The sequence below is a fragment of the Podarcis pityusensis genome (genome assembly GCF_964106645.2).
Source record: "Podarcis pityusensis genome assembly, chromosome: 8".
In the NCBI taxonomy this organism is placed as follows: domain Eukaryota; kingdom Metazoa; phylum Chordata; class Lepidosauria; order Squamata; family Lacertidae; genus Podarcis; species Podarcis pityusensis.
Window position 1 is genome coordinate 14,740,196 of NC_138033.1, and position 16,343 is coordinate 14,756,538.

General features: G+C 44.4%; 1 protein-coding gene across 5 annotated transcripts; it reads right to left on the reverse strand.

Moving 5' to 3' along the window:
- Nucleotides 1–80: 80 nt before the first annotated feature.
- Nucleotides 81–15,135, reverse strand: LOC308484289 (phospholipase A2 inhibitor and Ly6/PLAUR domain-containing protein-like). 5 transcript variants are annotated; one of them, XM_081019095.1, is made up of 10 exons: nucleotides 15,084–15,135; nucleotides 11,040–11,156; nucleotides 10,639–10,755; nucleotides 9,276–9,428; nucleotides 8,149–8,286; nucleotides 7,444–7,479; nucleotides 3,717–3,833; nucleotides 3,008–3,160; nucleotides 1,280–1,417; nucleotides 81–437 (listed from the first exon to the last, which is right to left on the reverse strand). In XM_081019095.1, exons 2-10 carry the CDS (start codon nucleotides 11,086–11,088, stop codon nucleotides 232–234), a joined length of 1,107 nt encoding a protein of 368 aa, XP_080875221.1. In that variant the 5' UTR covers nucleotides 11,089–11,156; nucleotides 15,084–15,135; the 3' UTR covers nucleotides 81–231. The 5 variants fall into 5 exon arrangements, 4 of the variants coding, with proteins under 4 accessions (XP_080875221.1, XP_080875222.1, XP_080875223.1 ...); XM_081019096.1 differs by lacking the exon at nucleotides 15,084–15,135 and adding an exon at nucleotides 14,801–15,010; XR_013989902.1 differs by having other exon boundaries at nucleotides 297–437; nucleotides 3,114–3,160.
- Nucleotides 15,136–16,343: the final 1,208 nt, after the last annotated feature.

Here is a 16,343-nt window from a genome sequence, read left to right on the forward strand (position 1 = left end):
AAAGAATTTAGATTTGCTACCAATTTGTGATGGTGGGTACTTGTTTCGTAAAGGCGGACAAAGGAAATCGCTCGGACAGATTTTGTTTGAATCCTGGTGGTTTTTTACTGTCATTGAGGAAAGCAAGGGAAATCTATCTGAAAGGTCCAACATCATTAAGAGAAAGTGCTAAGCGGATACAAGGCAAGCATAGACGGATGCAGAGCTGACGCAGTTCCCCGTGGGAGCCTCCTACGAAAGGATCTTCTGCAGCAGAAGCACCGGAAAGGTTGGCAGAAGGAGCGCAGAGGACTGAGATCCCCTTGAAATCTCTGGAGTACAGGTGGCCTTTTCAACAACGTCCGCACCTGTTAAGAGGTCGGCCTGGCCTCTGTTTATTGAAGCACAGATGGACTTTGTAGTGCACCCCTTCATGATACTGCGCTGCCGTTGTCCATCTGAACAGGGAAGATAAGATTGGGTAGCCTGGGAAATCATTGTCGCCAGTCAACATGTCGCCTCCAAATAAGCGTTTTGGTCAGCCCAATAGTGAAGTCCTAACTGCATCCCTGGGTTTTTATCCTGATTGGATGTACTGATGTTCAGGGCTTCATTAATATCACTTGTTGCTCATTTGTACTCTACTTTGTACTTCCTTGCTGTCTGCAAGTTACTTGCATATTTTTACTGTTACTTTGTGCTAATTTATATACTGCTTCCATGACATAAATTATTTCTAAGCAGTTTCCATCTATTATAAAATCAAGTATTAAATCCACACATAGAATTGTGGAATCATAGAATTGTACAGTTGGAAGGGACCACAAGGTTCATCTAGTCCAACCCCCCATTAGTTCAGGAATATTTTGCCCAACACGGGGCTTGAACACACAACACTGAGCTCCTCACATCATTAAAATCTGCAATAAAATTCCATCAAAATTTAAAAATATCCATTAATTAAAATTTGCAAGCTGGCTAATATGGATCCATTGGTAGGGTGATTGTGTTCCCTTTTACCCACCAAGCATCTGGGGTTGCTGCATGGCCTTGTCTGGAAGAAATGCCCCCACACTGTGCCTGACACAAGGCAGCAGAACCAGTTTGCTCTGTGTCTCCAGCTACGCAAGGGCAAGATGCCATTGCACTGAGGATCAGCTCAGCTACAGATCACAGAATGGTTGAGTTGGGAGGGACCATGAGCCCCCAACATGGGGCTCAAACCCATGACCCTGAGATTAAGAGTCTCATGCTCTACCGACTGAACTCAAAGGCACGTTGTGCATGAAGCAAGACTTACTGATGTAGGTGGTTGTGGCCACATCAAAGCAGTAGCTCTCCAAGCCGGTACAATTCACCACCTTCGCATGGCACATGTCTGACGAGGAGTAACAGGTAGGGCATTGCTTTCCATTGACCTTCTTTTCGACTTGGGGTACTGCAAGCCAAAGAACAGGATTCATAATCAGCTTCAGGAATGGACTAAGTGGGAGGCAGAGGCTAAGAAGATAAGAAGAACCAGCTGAATCAGGCCAATGGCTTATCTAGCCCAGGATCTTGCTCTCACAGTAGCCAGCTAGATTGACGACACGAGCCCACTCCCATCCTGAAACTTCCAGCAACTGGTATTCTGTCCCCGACCATGGTGGAAGAGCATAGCCATCATGGCTAGTAGCCACTGGTAGCCTTGTCCTCCATGAATTTGCTCCAGTCCTTTTTTAAAGCCATCCAGGTTTGTTGCTATCCTGGTTAATAAAGTGTTAAAGGCTAAATACATTTAATTTATAGGTGGCTGTAGCCTAGAGCAGCCTTCCTGCACATAGTGCCCACTGGATGTTGTTTGAGTTCCATGTTCATAACATACCATCCAACATTTCTCCAATGAAAACAGGGACGTCCCATTCTATCATGATATTTTTTACTATTTATACCCCACACATATTACTGGGTTGCCCCAGCACTCTGGGCAGCTTTCAACATATATAAAAACATAATCAAACATTAAATATTTTTTTTAAAAAAAATCTTCCCTACACAGGAGTGCTGGGGCGTTGGATAACTCCATACTCTCCAACATTTCTCCAATAAAAACAGGGACATCCTAAGGGAAAGTGGGACATTACGGAATCAAATCAGAAACCGGGACGGCTTCTCTAAATAAGGGACTGCCCCTGGAAAATAGGGACACTTGGAGGGTCTGTCATGAGCGCCAGCCAGCAGGGCTAATGTATCTGGGGTAAGGAGAGCTGTAGGCCCAAACATCTGGAGGTCTTCAGGTTGAGGAGAGCCTGTGCTAGAGACAGATGCTGATGACGAATGGAACTGAATTGATTACAGATTGACAATTGTGGTGGCCCATCCTAGACTACATGTGATGGAGTAGAGGAAAGGAAGGGTCATGGTTCAGTGGTGTGGCATCTGCTCTGCAAGCAGAAAATCCCGGGTTCAATCCACAGCATCTCCAGGCAGAAAGGGGAACATCCCCTTCCCGAAACATTGGACAGGCACTGCCAATCAGTGTAGACAATAGTGAGCCAGATGGACCAATGGTCTGGCTCCATATAAGGCTGCTTACTATGTTGACAAATGGTGGACGGTGGAAGCACAACAAGGAAATTGGAACAGGGTGTATCTAGTGCTAGTCTTACTCAGAGTTGACCCACTAAAAGAAATGGACATGACTACAGTAGACCTCAGTATGTGTGGCCTTATTTCTGAGGATGTTGATCTCTGGGAATCTTTTATGAATAATGAGTGAAGTAAAAAAAAAAAAAGTGCTTAAAATAAATGCATTTAGGTGAAGCAGTGTGGAGTAATGTTTAGAGTTCTGGACTTGAACATGAGAGACCATGTTTTAGTTCCTTTTCAGCCATGGGGGCCTTTGGGCTAGTCACTGTCTCTCAGCCTAACCTTCCTCATGCAATTGTTGCGGTGATAAAATGAAGAAATTGAAAAGTGAGTACACAACATTGAGCTCTTTGAAGGAATGGTGGGATATCAATGTAATAATAATGATAATAATAATTACATTTAGGCTTGGCATTTTTGCAGTTGTCCCCCGTGCAACAGACCAAGTACATCCTAAAGGTTCTCCCCAACCCAAGATAAAAGTATGCTGAGGGAGTGGAGCAGACCTTTGAAGAATCGCAGGTTTTCTCTACAGTGCGAATTTTACGTCCTTCTATGGGAGAAACGAGAGTGAGAAAAAGAGACAGGTTTGTTCAGTGATGAGCAAAACATCATTATGTCAAGCATTGTGTTTTTGGCTGGAAGATGCACATTTCTCAGATTACTGAGATTTCTACCACTGATGGCAAGTATTTGGGAGCCAGCGGAGTGGAGGGGGAAGCGTATCCCCGCAATCTCCTCTTGGATTGAAGGGCATATCTTTGTTAAAAAGGGCGCAGTCTAATCTGACTTCTGCCCCTCTCCCAGAGACCCTAATTATTGAGAACATATCCTACCAGCTTCACATACCACAGATTATGAACTCAGTAACAGGTCCAAAGAAATGGACTCAATAACCAGCAAGTCTCAAGGGGAAACTGCAGGGCAATAGTTCAGTGGTAGAGATCGACTGTGCATTTTGTATTGTACAACATTTATTTGTGACCATTTTAAGACTGTTCTGCAGCAAAGCTTTGAAAGTCACTATTGCGGCGGAGAGCAAATCCATTTCTACTCTGTGCAAAGTCTGGATCGGGGATTCCGCCAGCAACAACTCGAACACCACCCACCCATAGTACTTTCAGCAAATGCAACGACACAGGTGTCTTTCTTAGGAGAACAGGTCGCCATCTTGCCACTGCATCTGGTCCCAAGGCCGTAACAAACTTCGCACTCCAGAGAAGCACCTGGGAGAGGAAAGAAAAGGGAGGTGCAGAGAGGGAATCCATTCATATACTTTTCTATAAGCATATATCCATATATAAATCTATTGACTTCCAACAACTTATGACCCAAGGGACCTTCAAGCCGATTTTCATGTAGGTGGCAAAGAAGTGAAAACACAGAGGGTGAGATGAAGAAGAGAAAGGAAGGAAGGAATGGCATAAAGAGAGAAAAGGGTTGAGAGAAGGGAAAGTTGGGGCATATCCTCCATCATGTAGCCATGCCAATCATGTGATAGCTAACCTCGAACATAGGAAGCTGCCTTGGAAATCACCAGATCCATTGATCCTGCAGTGGCTCTCTGTGGTTTCAAGCAGAAGACATTCCCAGCTCTACCTATAGTTGCTGGGAAATGAACTTGGGATATTCTGCATGGGGGGAAAATGCTCTATCGCTGTGTTGTTGGGCGAGATGCCATCAACAACACCCCCCATCCCCACCACCTCCCTCTCTGAGTGAGTGCACCTCCTTCTAGTGATGGGCAAATCTGTCAATTTCGACTTCTCATTTTACCACTCTTAAGTTCAATTCTGGACATTTCCACATCTCTCTCTCTCTCTCTCTCTCTCTCACACACACACACACACACCCTCATGAAAATTCAGCAGCGTTTATTGTGGTTTTCTCCTTACATGCATGCATGCATTCATTCATTCAATTCAATGAGCAAATCAGTTTCCCCCAATGTAACACATTTTCTTAATGTTCCAGTCACCAACATATGCATTCCTGAGTGCATTTTCTTGTATTATATGCATTTTCCCACACATTCCTTGGCTGGGGAAATTGCATTGCAAAATTCAGAGAAGGGTGAATTTCAATTGGTGATGGTGTCTCGAGCTTTATGAATTAGATAGGTCTGGCTATAAATGACATCTGAAGGCAGCCCTGTTTAGGGAAGCTTTTAACGTTTGATGCATTACCGTACAGTGGTACCTCAGATTACATACGCTTCAGGTTACAGGCGCTTCAGGTTACAGACTCCGCTAACCCAGAAATAGTACCTTGGGTTAAGAACTTTGCTTCAGGATGAGAACAGAAATCGTGCTCTGGCAGCGCGGCAGCAGCAGGAGGCCCCATTAGCTAAAGTGGTGCTTCAGGTTAAGAACAGTTTCAGGTTAAGAACGGGCCTCCAGAATGAATTAAGTACTTAACCTGAGGTACCACTGTATTTTAATATTTTGTTGGAAGCCGCACAGAGTGGCTTGGGAAGCCCAGCCAGATGGGTGGAGTATAAATTATTATTATTATATTAAATGCAAGCTTAGCCCAATTTCTGCCCCATCCCTACCTCCTCCTTTCTCTGCCCATTCACATGCCCTCTGACCCTAATCCACGCAAGAGAGAGCACAAAGCAGGTGGCAGCTGCTGCCTCATGTCCTTCCTCTGGCCATTGCTGGAATGCTCAGAGAGGGCAGGGGAACCGGGGGGGGGGGGCAGTAAGGAGAAAGAGTAGAACCAGGATGCCCTGGGAATCAGCAGTGGGTTCCCAAACAGGCATGAGCCTCCACAGTTGCCCAACAATGCCAACTACTGATGCCAACCCTGAGCGACCTCAATTTGGCCCTGGCCCTATTTACCCCACTGTAAAAGAAAAGAAAAGAAAATCTCCAGTAGGCTACCAGCGTCTCCTTACCTGTAGTTAGAATCACAAAGAAGGGGAAGAGCCTCAGGAGATCCTGCATGGTAATGATGATGAGAAATACATGTGACGAATCAACTTCTTTGGCTCAAAGAGCCTGTAATGACAGCCAGAGGAAGCATGTTGACAACTGGCAGCTTTCACCAGTGTGCATTTACACCAAGGATGGGAGACCTGTAGCCTGTCACTTGTTCTTGAGCTACTGCTCCGATCATCCCTGGCCATTGACCATGGTGGGCTTCCAGAGGCACCAGGTTGGCCACCGTGCAAAAGATGATGCTAGGCTAGGTATGCTTTGGGTCTATCATAGAACTGTAGAGTTGGAAGGGACCCAGAGGGTCGTCCAGTCCAACCCCTTTGCGGTGCAGAAATCTCAACTAAATCATCCATGGCAGGTGGCCATGGTTTTCTGCTCAAAACCCTCCAAGGAAGGAAAGTCCACCACCACTCGTGGAAGTCTGCTCTCCCCTGACTCAGTAGGGTTCTTCTCAGCTCCTTCTGTTGTTATGAAAAGGAAGGAACTGCATTTAAACTCCTGTTCAACCTACCTCCAGTAACTGACACGTAGGCCTTTAAGATTCCACATCTCTTAAAGTGACAGAACCGTAAATCACCACAACAGACGGGTGCCTTCCTTGGCATGGAATCAACCAGACAGCTGTGGGAGGCTATGAAAGGGAGATGACAATCCACTCTGCCATTGGTCAGCCCTAGCTGCTCCCTCAAGTACCAAGCTTGGATGACTTGAGACCCGTCAAGGGAGAATAGAGCCCTATATTTCAAGACACACCAGTCTTGAAAGATCTACATTGGCTCCCAGTACGTTTCCGAGCACAATTTAAAGTGTTGGTGCTGACCTTTAAAGCCCTAAACGGCCTCGGTCCAGTATACCTGAAGGAGTGTCTCCACCCCCGTTATTCTGCCCGGACACTGAGGTCCAGCGCTGAGGGTTCCCTCACTGCAAGAAGCCAAGTTACAGGGAACCAGGCAGAGGGCCTTCTCAGTAGTGGCACCCGCCCTGTGTAACACCCTCCCACCAGATGTCAAAGAGAAGAACAACTACCAGACTTTTAGAGGACATCTGAAGGCAGCCCTGTTTAGGGAAGCTTTTAATGTTTAACAGACCACTGTATTTTAATACTTTGTTGGAAGCCGCCCAGAGTGGCTGGGGAAACCCTGACATACGGGTGGGGTATAAATAATAAATTATTATTATTGCTATAGCCACATGGGGCAGACCACCAAAGTCTGTCAATAACCCCCCTGCTACCACAAAAAAAACCTGGGACTTAGCCCTTGGTGATTCAGACGATGTCTAATATCCAGAGTCTAACACCAACCCTGAAAGTGATTCTGCTCAATAAGTTCAATCAGCCTCAGCCAGCAGACTCCCAGAGCTTCTCAGACCCACCCCCCTTCCATGACGATGTACTGACACAGCTGTAACAATCAAGCTCCTTACACAACTTCAATGTTGCCATGGTTGACACTTCATTTCTTGCAGTTAGGAAACCGCCAGAAAGCCCTCGGAGCTGGATCTCAATGTCCGGGCTGAACAATGGGGGTCTTGACACAAATTACATTTTTTTTTAAAAAAAAGAATTACAATTCAAATTGCAACGGATTTCAACCTGAGGTTTATTTTCACTGTGATTCAGAGAAAATCCCTCCGGAAGGCCAAACGACAGTTGGAAAAAGTCGCCTATAGATAGAAGGGAGGCTTGATTGAATACAGAGCTGATGCAATCCCATGCTGGTGCCTTTTTATGAGAGGATCTTCAGGAGCAGGAGCCCAGAGAAGGTTGGCAGGAAGAGATCAGAGCACTGAACTCCCCGGGAAACATCTGGTGAACATTCTGCCTTCCTAAGCTCATCAGAACCCCCCAACATAGGAGCGCGGCCACTTTTGAGTGAGAGACAGAAGGACTTACTAGTGCAGCCTTTAAGGGTCCTGTCCACGATTTTTTCTGGAAATGGAAGGCAGGAGAAGACATTAATTTCTTCCAGCTATTCTCCAAACCAGTACATCCCACCTAGATGAAATTTACCCTCTCCTTGCCACTAAACAAATCTGGTACTTAAGGAATGGAGCTTAAAAAAAATGGCTATCAACCCTGTGGAGATGAGCAAATATGTCAATTTCAGTTTCTCTTTTCTCCAATCTTAAATCGAGTTCTCCACATTTTCATATCACTTTGCATTTTTTTAACACCCCCCATGAAAACGCACCACAAATTTAGTATGTTTCTCCCAATACACACACGTTTGCATGCAATTTTGCCCCTAATAATAATAATAATAATAGCAAATTACCCTAACAGAATGCGTTTTTGTACACACGCCTTGGCTGGAGAACTGCACAATGAAATTTAGCAAAGTGCCAATTGCGAAGGACAAAATTTTGTGTTGCAAAATGAGATCAAAGCATTCACGTAAGAAGCAAACACAATGGGAGCAATTTAAATAAGAGAATTAGAGGTAGGTATTTTGTTTTCTATAAAAGCTCACGTCTTAGGGAAGTGAAGAGTGGCATGCCTTAAATCAGCATGGCTCGGCTTACACATGATCCTATGTGAAAATAGGTGGAAAGGAGGATTTGGGGTCCCAAGTCATGCTGCATCTGGGGTTGCACTTACCAGAATGCAGGTGTGCCGATATATCAAAGCAGTATATATTGGCTCCTGTGCAATTCACCACCTCCTCTTTGCATGTGTTTGACCATTCGTGGCAGGCAGGGCACTGCTTTCCATTCCATTTCGTTTCTAATGGCGGCACTGAAAACAGGTGTAGAAACACTCAAGGATCTGAAAGAGGCAGCTCAGAGTTTACAACTTTGGAGGCAGATGGTGTGCTGCCCATCCAGCTCCATTCTGACTTCCGCCTAATGATCCCTGGCATGCAACCAGTCCGCTAAGCAGTAATGAGTCGCCTTAAGCAGGGCCGTCTTTACCCAGGAGGTCCAAGGGGTGCAGGGCACCTGGGTGCTGAATTCTGAGTGGCACTGTATACCGGTCCCTCTCGATTGGCGGCAGTGGAAAGCAATGGAGCGAAAGTCCCTGCCCCCCCACCCCCTCACCCCGTTGCTCTGTTACTTACTCCGTAGCGTCAAATATGACAAGTCAGGAAACAAAAGCAGTTATTTCCACCCCCTCCCCCAAAAAGCTCAATACCTTTGAGCTCACCCCCCCCTTAAAATTTGGGGGTGGCTAAACTAAATTTGGGGGCGCTGGGCGAATCTTTGCATCCCGGCGGAGCATATGCTAAAGACGGCTCTGTCCGTCAGCTTTATGTACATTTATTTACAAAAAACACAAACATCTCCACAGCAAAACTTCTCTCGGCAAAGGAGTTGCTCAGTCTGACTCAGAATCCCTCCCCCAACAGGAAGGACGCCAAAACCGTGCCTTTCTCCTCCTCCCCTTCCGCAACTCTGCCACGAGGTGTTTAACTAAGATCACACGAGAAAGGATTGTGTTACAGGTCTCCATTTTGGGCCTGTGAATTAGCTCTTGGTTCTGAAGCACCGAAGAGAAAGGATGTTTAAGCCATTCTCTCTCCAAGAGCACAGCCTCAGGCTGCAATGCAAGTGGTTTAGAGAGGCAGTGCTTTGCTTTCATCTCTAGATATAAAGAAATTGGTATTTCTAAGATATTTTGCTCCCTATCTGGAAATGTCAGGGTTTGAATCTGAGATGCCATTGTGGGGGGGGGAAGCATGGGGAGAGGATCAAACACACACACACACCAACAAATGATAGACCTACAATTAGGGTTAACTATGCCACACATCTTCTCATTGCAGCAGGAGGCAACTATCCTTAAGGCTTTCCCAGGTCCAAAGTACAATTCCATGGCAGTATTGGCACACTCCTCCAGAGTGGCACAGTCTTTGTCTACACTGCGTTCAACATTTTCACCTACAATGGATGAGAGGGAGTGGGTCAATTTGATTTCACTGCATTTCCTACATTTATATCCCACCTGTTCCTCCAAAGAACTCAAGTCAGCCTCCATGGTTAGACTGAGAGATCGGGCCAAGATCACCCAATAAGCTTCTTTGGTCTCCCCAGCCTTAGTCTAACACACTAGGTAAAAAGGTAAAGGACCTCTGGACGGTTAAGTCCAGTCAAAGGCGACTATGGGGTTGTGGCGCTCATCTCGTTTTCAGGCCGAGGGAGCCAGCGTTTGTCCACAGACAGCTTTCCAGGTCATGTGGCCAGCATGACTAAGCTGCTTCTGGTGCAACAGGACACCATGACGGAAACCAGAGCACACGGAAATGCCGTTTACCTTCCCGCCTCAGTGGTACCTGTTTATCTACTTGCACTGGCATGCTTTCGAACTGCTAGGTTGGCAGGAGCTGGGACAAAGCAAAGGGAGCTCACCCTGTCACGGTGATTCGAACCACTGAAATTCCAATCAGCAAGTCCAAGAGGCTCAGTGGTTTAGACCACAGCGCCATCCGTGTCCCTTCCAACACTCTAAACCAGTGTAGCAAGCATGTCGTGAAGATTCAAGGACAACCAAAGAAACATTTAAACAAGAAGAGTGAGCGGACTTCTGCAAGTGGGGAGCCACCACAGAAAAGGCCTGTTCCCATGTTGCTGCCCTCCAGACCTCTCGCAAAGGAGGCTCATGAAGAAGGGCCTCAGATGATGACCACAGTGTCTGCATCAGTATGTATGGAAAGAGGTGGTCCTTGAGGTATTGCAGTCCTGAGCTGTTTAAGGCTTGATAGGTCCAAACCAGTGCTTTGAATTGGACCTGAAAACTAATGGGCCGTTAGAACAGTAGATGCCAAGATTTAAGGCATGACTCAATCAGCTTGTTCACTGAGGTGATTACTGAAGATAACATGAGACGAGGACCCGTCCAACACGCAATCCCTGCACGCAAGTGACCTTGGCTGATCTTGTCCTGTGCCCACTTGTCCTGAGGTCATAGCTCAGTGGTAGACCACCTGCTGTGGATGCAGAAGATCCCAAGTTCCCTCCCCAGCATCACCAGGTAGGACTTGGAGAAAGATTCCCTGTCTGAGATCCTGGACAGGGCCGCATAGACCATACTGAGCCATGTGGACCAACGTTCTGACTCTACCTATGTTTCAATAACCTCAATCCCACTCACGTAGAGTATTTTCGGAGTATGCAATCATGCAGGTATCTTTCTCGGGAGGGCAGGGCGTCCACGTGCCATTGCAGATGTCTCCTTCAGCCGAACAAACTTCACATGTTAGAGAAGCTCCTGGAGAAAGAGGAAGGTGGAAGGCCTTTTTTTAAAAAAATGACTAATCCTATTTGTGTGATTACGCTTTATTGAAAATGGTTATTAATGCCATATTCTAAATTGCTTCCAAAGCTGTTTCTTTTTAAAATAAATCAAATTTTAAAAAATAATAATTAAAGATTAAAAAGATCTTGGATATGCCTTCCGTCTTATACTCTTGCCAGTCTCGTGATGCCAATTTGCATCTGACCCCAGCTACCCCAATGGAATAAATCTCCCGCGAGTGAGCCGTCCTTCCATACCTGTTGTAAGGAGGACAAAGAAGATGGAGAGTTTCAGGAGATCCTGCATGGTGATGGTGAGGGGAGAGCCAGAGAAACTGTGTCTGAGGTGAATTGAATACCCTGGCTGAAAAGGACCTGAAACAACAGGGGCGGGGGAGCCCAGTCAGCTGACCTGGGTAAAATGCCCAGAGGATCTTGAAGAGGTTCCTCTGGGTGGCTCCCAACAGAATATTAAAAACACAATAAAACATCAAACATTCAAAACTTCCCTAAACAGGGCTGCCTTCAGATGTCTTCTAAAAGTCAGATAGTTGTTTATTTCCTTGACATCTGATGGGAGGCCGTTCCACAGGGCGGGCACCACTACCAAGAAGGCCCTCTGCCTGGTTCCCTGTAACCTCACTTCTCGCAGGGAGGGAACCACCAGAAGGCCCTCAGAGCTGGACCTTAGTGTCCAGGCTGAACGGTGGTACTACTGTGGTACCTCGGGTTACATATGCTTCGGGTCACATACGCTTCAGGTTACAGACTCCGTTAACCCAGAAATAGTACCTCGGGTTAAGAATTTTGCTTCAGGATGAGAACAGAAATTGTGTTCCTGCGGCATGGCAGCAGTAGGAGGCCCCATTAGCTAAAGTGGTGCTTCAGGTTAAGAACAGTTTCAGCTTAAGAACGGACCTCTGGAATGAATTAAGTACTTAACCCGAGGTACCACTGTACTGTAGTATGTTGCCCTAAGGCTCAAACTCTGTTTGAAAGTGTTTTTTAAATTGAATTTGTTATTATATATTATAAACCGCATGATGCTAAGAGAGCTTCTAAACACTTTACAAAAATATACAACAGAACATTAAATGATTGATAACACACAGTTAAAAGCAAGTATTTAAGAGTACTGTATTCAAAAGATGATTAAAGTCAGCAGTGGTTAAAAGGAAGTAAATCGCATGCAGCTTCTATGTGTTCAGATGGGCTGGCCCTAACGAAAATGTTTTGAGCAGTTGCTGGAAAGATTACAGTGAGAGCACCTGCCTTGTATCAGTTGGCAGGGAGCTTCAAAGTGTGGGTGCTGGAAGGCCGGGGGGGTGGAAAAATGGGGGGGCGGATAGGTTTTATTCTGTGTTTTTTTCCCAAAGCCGTTTTTCTCCCCAGGAAAAAAGGGGGGGGGAGTGTGTGGAATATTCAAACTATATCAAACTATTTTTTTTCAATTTTTCTGGGGAAAAACATGGGGAAACCCGTTCCCCCCCCCCCAATTTTTCCAGGTTTTTCCCCAGGCCTTCCCACCTCTAGCTCTAACGTTGAGCTACAACCATCGCCACTGATTATAAGTACGTGTCATCCCCATGGAATAACTAAGCAGTACAAAAGAAGAAGAAGAAAGAAAACTGAGAAATGTTTGCATCCTGAGAGAGGTTTTTCTTCCTCTCACACCTAACCTTTAGTACCTGGAGGAAGAAAAGATTCGGGAAAAGACAAGAGTAGAAGTCCTTTTTCAAACAGTGTGTCATCAGACTATGGCATCTGCTGCCAAAAGATGTGGGTATAACCATCGATTTAGATGGATTTGAACAGGGGTTAAACAAATTCAGGGAGGGTAAATTTGAAGCTTTCATTGCTGGGCCGTATTGCTGCGATAAAAATGAATGTATTGCCTAGAATGTTGTTTTTGTTTCAAACTTTGCAAATTGTGGACAGAATGGATTGTTTCAAGAGGTGGCAGAAAGATATTTCTAGATTTGTCTGGCAGGGCAAGAAGCCCAGAATAAAATTTAAAATACTAACGGATGCAAAGGAAAGAGGTGGATTTGCCCTGCCAGACCTCAAACTTTACTATGAATCAGCAGCTTTTTGCTGGCTGAAAGAATGGCTACTTCTTGAAAACACTGACATTTTGGACTTAGAAGGTTTTAACAATGTATTTGGATGGCATGCATATCTATGGTATGATAAGGTCAAAGCACATAAAGCATTTAAAAACCACATTGTCAGGAAAGCGCTGTTTAATGTTTGGATAAGATATAAGGATTTGTTAGAAAATAAAACCCCAAGGTGGCTGTCACCAATGGAAGCGAAAGCCTTGAAAAAGGTCAACATGGAGGTCAAATGGCCGAAATATTGGGAAATTTTGGAACAAGATGGAGATAGACTGAAATTGCAGACTTTTGAAAAACTAAAAAACAAAGTGCGAGACTGGCTTCATTATTTTCAGATAATGGAGGCATTTAAATTGGACAAGAAAATTGGCTTCCAGGTGGAAAGATCAAAATTAGAAACTGAACTGTTAGAACCCAAAACTAAGAATTTGTCAAGAATGTATAATTTGCTGCTGAAATGGAACACTCAGGATGAAACGGTAAAATCAGCTATGATTAAATGGGCACAAGACGTTGGACATAACATTATGTTTGCTGACTGGGAACAGTTGTGGACCACAGGTATGAAATTTACGGCATGTAATGCCTTAAGAGAGAATATTATGAAAATTATATACAGGTGGTACATAACCCCAGTCAAGCTTGCAAAAATCTATCATTTGCCCGATAATAAATGTTGGAAATGTAAAGAAACTGAAGGTACGTTTTTTCACCTTTGGTGGACGTGCCCAAAGATTAAGGCTTTCTGGGAAATGATATATAATGAATTAAAAAAGGTATTCAAATATACCTTCCCCAAGAAACCAGAGGCCTTTCTCCTGGGCATAGTCGGCCAAATGGTGTTAAAAAAGGATAGAACTTTCTTTATGTATGCAACAATAGCAGCAAGAACACTCATCGCAAAGTATTGGAAGACACAAGAACTTCCCACGCTGGAGGAATGGCAGATGAAACTGATGGACTATATGGAACTGGCGGAAATGACTGGCAGAATCCGTGACCAGGGAGAAGAGTCGGTGGAGGAAGATTGGAAGAAATTCAAAGATTATCTACAGAAACACTGCAAAATTAAAGAATGTTAGAGTGATGTTGGATTGAAAATAAGTGGTTTCCAGCTATACAGGATAAAGTTATAGATAGACTAAGATTAAAGATTAGGATTAAAGAAGTTTACGGAAATGGAAATTTGGTACTTAAGAGGTAAAATTTTAATGCTATATTACATTAAGATTAAAGATTGGGATTAAAAAAGTGGAAAAGAAATTGCTGGACAAACAATTTGGACTGGAATACAAAAGAGGGAGGTATGAGGAAGTCCAGAAAATAAGTAAATTTAAAAACGGAAATGAAAAGGTGATATTGTTTTTAATTGTTCTGTTTCTTTCTTTGTTTTCTGTTCTCTGTGTTTTTCTTCTTTTTTTGGATTATGTACTGTGTATTTGTGTATTTCTTTTTTATGTTTTTCTGTTTAACTTTTTACTGAAACCTTAATAAAAATCATTTTTTTAAAAAAAATAAACAAATTCAGGGAGGGTAAAGCTATCAGTAAGGGACACAGGTGGTGCTGTGGGTTAAACCACAGAGCCTAGGACTTGCTGATCAGGAGGTCGGCAGTTCGAATCCCCACGACGGGGTGAGCTCCCGTTGCTCGGTCCCTGCTCCTGCCAACCTAGCAGTTTGAAAGCACGTCAAAGTGCAAGTAGCTAAACAGGTACCGCTCTGGTGGGAAGGTAAATGGCGTTTCCGTGCGCTGCTCTGGTTCACCAGAAGCGGATTAGTCATGCTGACCACATGACCCGGAAGCTGTACGCCGGCTCCCTCGGCCAGTAAAGCGAGATGAGCGCCGCAACCCCAGAGTCGGTCACGACTGGACCTAATGGTCAGGGGTCCCTTTACCTTTACCTTTAAAGCTATCAGTGGCCACTAGCTATTATGGTCACACGTTTCCTCCAGTATCAGGGCAGCACACCTTTGAATAGTAGTCATCTGGGGATGGGAAAAGGATAAAGTGCTTGTGCCCTGCTTTTGGGCTGAGTCTATCGGGAAACTTTTGAGTTTCCAGGAGCACACAGAATAGCCACAGTGGAACAGAGTGTGCCAAACTAGATATTCATTAAGGCTCTTCTCAGGTCCTTCGGTTCTTGTGAAAAGAAAATAACTGGATTTAAACCAGAGTTCAGCTTACCTCCCAACAGCAGATGTATAAGCCTTTAAGATTCCATGCCTCCTAAGGTGACAGGAGCGTTATCACTGTGACTTTTATTAGGAAACCCCCCTAAGATTCCATAGAAGCCAGATGTGATTCCAAATTCTACTCTCACATCTAAAGAATTTACTTCCTCCTTGTTCACAGCAGCCAAGCTATTGCCCAGCAATGGAAGGAAGTTTCTAATAGACTAATTGAGGCTTAGGTTGACAATATCTGGAACATAGCTCTGTCAGAACACCTCACACGTCGAGTAGTCAAAGGCATTTCCAAAAAAGATACATTTGGCACTATTTTGTCTCCTTTTCCTTTTATTAATAATAAAAAAATGTTTTAATGCCATCAACATTGGAAGAATGCTTATGGACAGGGTATATTGATTGAAAACTTTAAAGGAGCCACTGTGGCAGTTCGAATCATAGGATTGTAGAGTTGGGAGGGACCCTAAGGGTCATCTAGTCCAACCCCCTGTAATGCAGGAATCTCAGCAAAAGCATCCATGACAGATGGCCATCTAACCTCTGCTTAAAAACATCTGAGGAAGTAGAGTTAGATATCGACTGAAAACACTAAATGAGCCAACATGGCAGTAATGTATAATTCAGCGCTTTTTTTCCCTGGGGGGAAGCAGGGATACACATACCCCTAAACATTTTGTGAATCTAACAGGAGAAGAAACTAGAAAAATTAAGTTTTTTCTCTAGCATGGCGAATTGTCAGTTCGGTTGCTACCCCCGATGGCGGCTTATAAAATGGTGTTTTTCTTGAGTCAAAATGAGAGCACCCTTAAACATTTTGTAAGAAAAAAAGCTCTGGTATAATTAATGCTTTTTGTGATCATTTTATAGTATTGTAGCAATGGACAAAGTTGGATTACAACCTTTTATTTTGTTTGAAGTTTTAAAATTAAAAAATAAAATAAAATGAGATCGCTCTTCCATTGAAATCATTCTATGCGTATTCACTAGATGGCACTGTCATGGACTGTAATGGTGGCATACAATTAATCCAGAATGCGGCAGCTAGACTGGTGACTGGGAGTGGCTGCCAAGACCATATAACACTTGTCCTGAAAGACCTACATTGGCTCCCAGTACGTTTCCAAGCACAATTCAAAGTGTTGGTGCTAACCTTTAAAGCCCTAAATGACCTCGGCCCAGTATATTTGAAGGAGCGTCTCCACTCCCATCGTTCAACCTGGACACTGAAAGCCAGCTCCGAGGGCCTTCTGGCAGTTCC

Bases quoted from the DNA above. Each gene is read 5' to 3' on its own strand.
- LOC308484289 (XM_081019095.1), bottom strand. From the start codon at position 11,088: ATGCAGGATCTCCTGAAACTCTCCATCTTCTTTGTCCTCCTTACAACA. The intron at 7,480-8,148 runs GTAAGTGCAACC...TTCCATTTCCAG, and splicing joins ATCGGCACACCTGCATTCTG to AAAAAATCGTGGACAGGACC. The intron at 1,418-3,007 runs GTAATTATTATT...TTTGGCTTGCAG, and splicing joins CAAAAATGCCAAGCCTAAAT to TACCCCAAGTCGAAAAGAAG.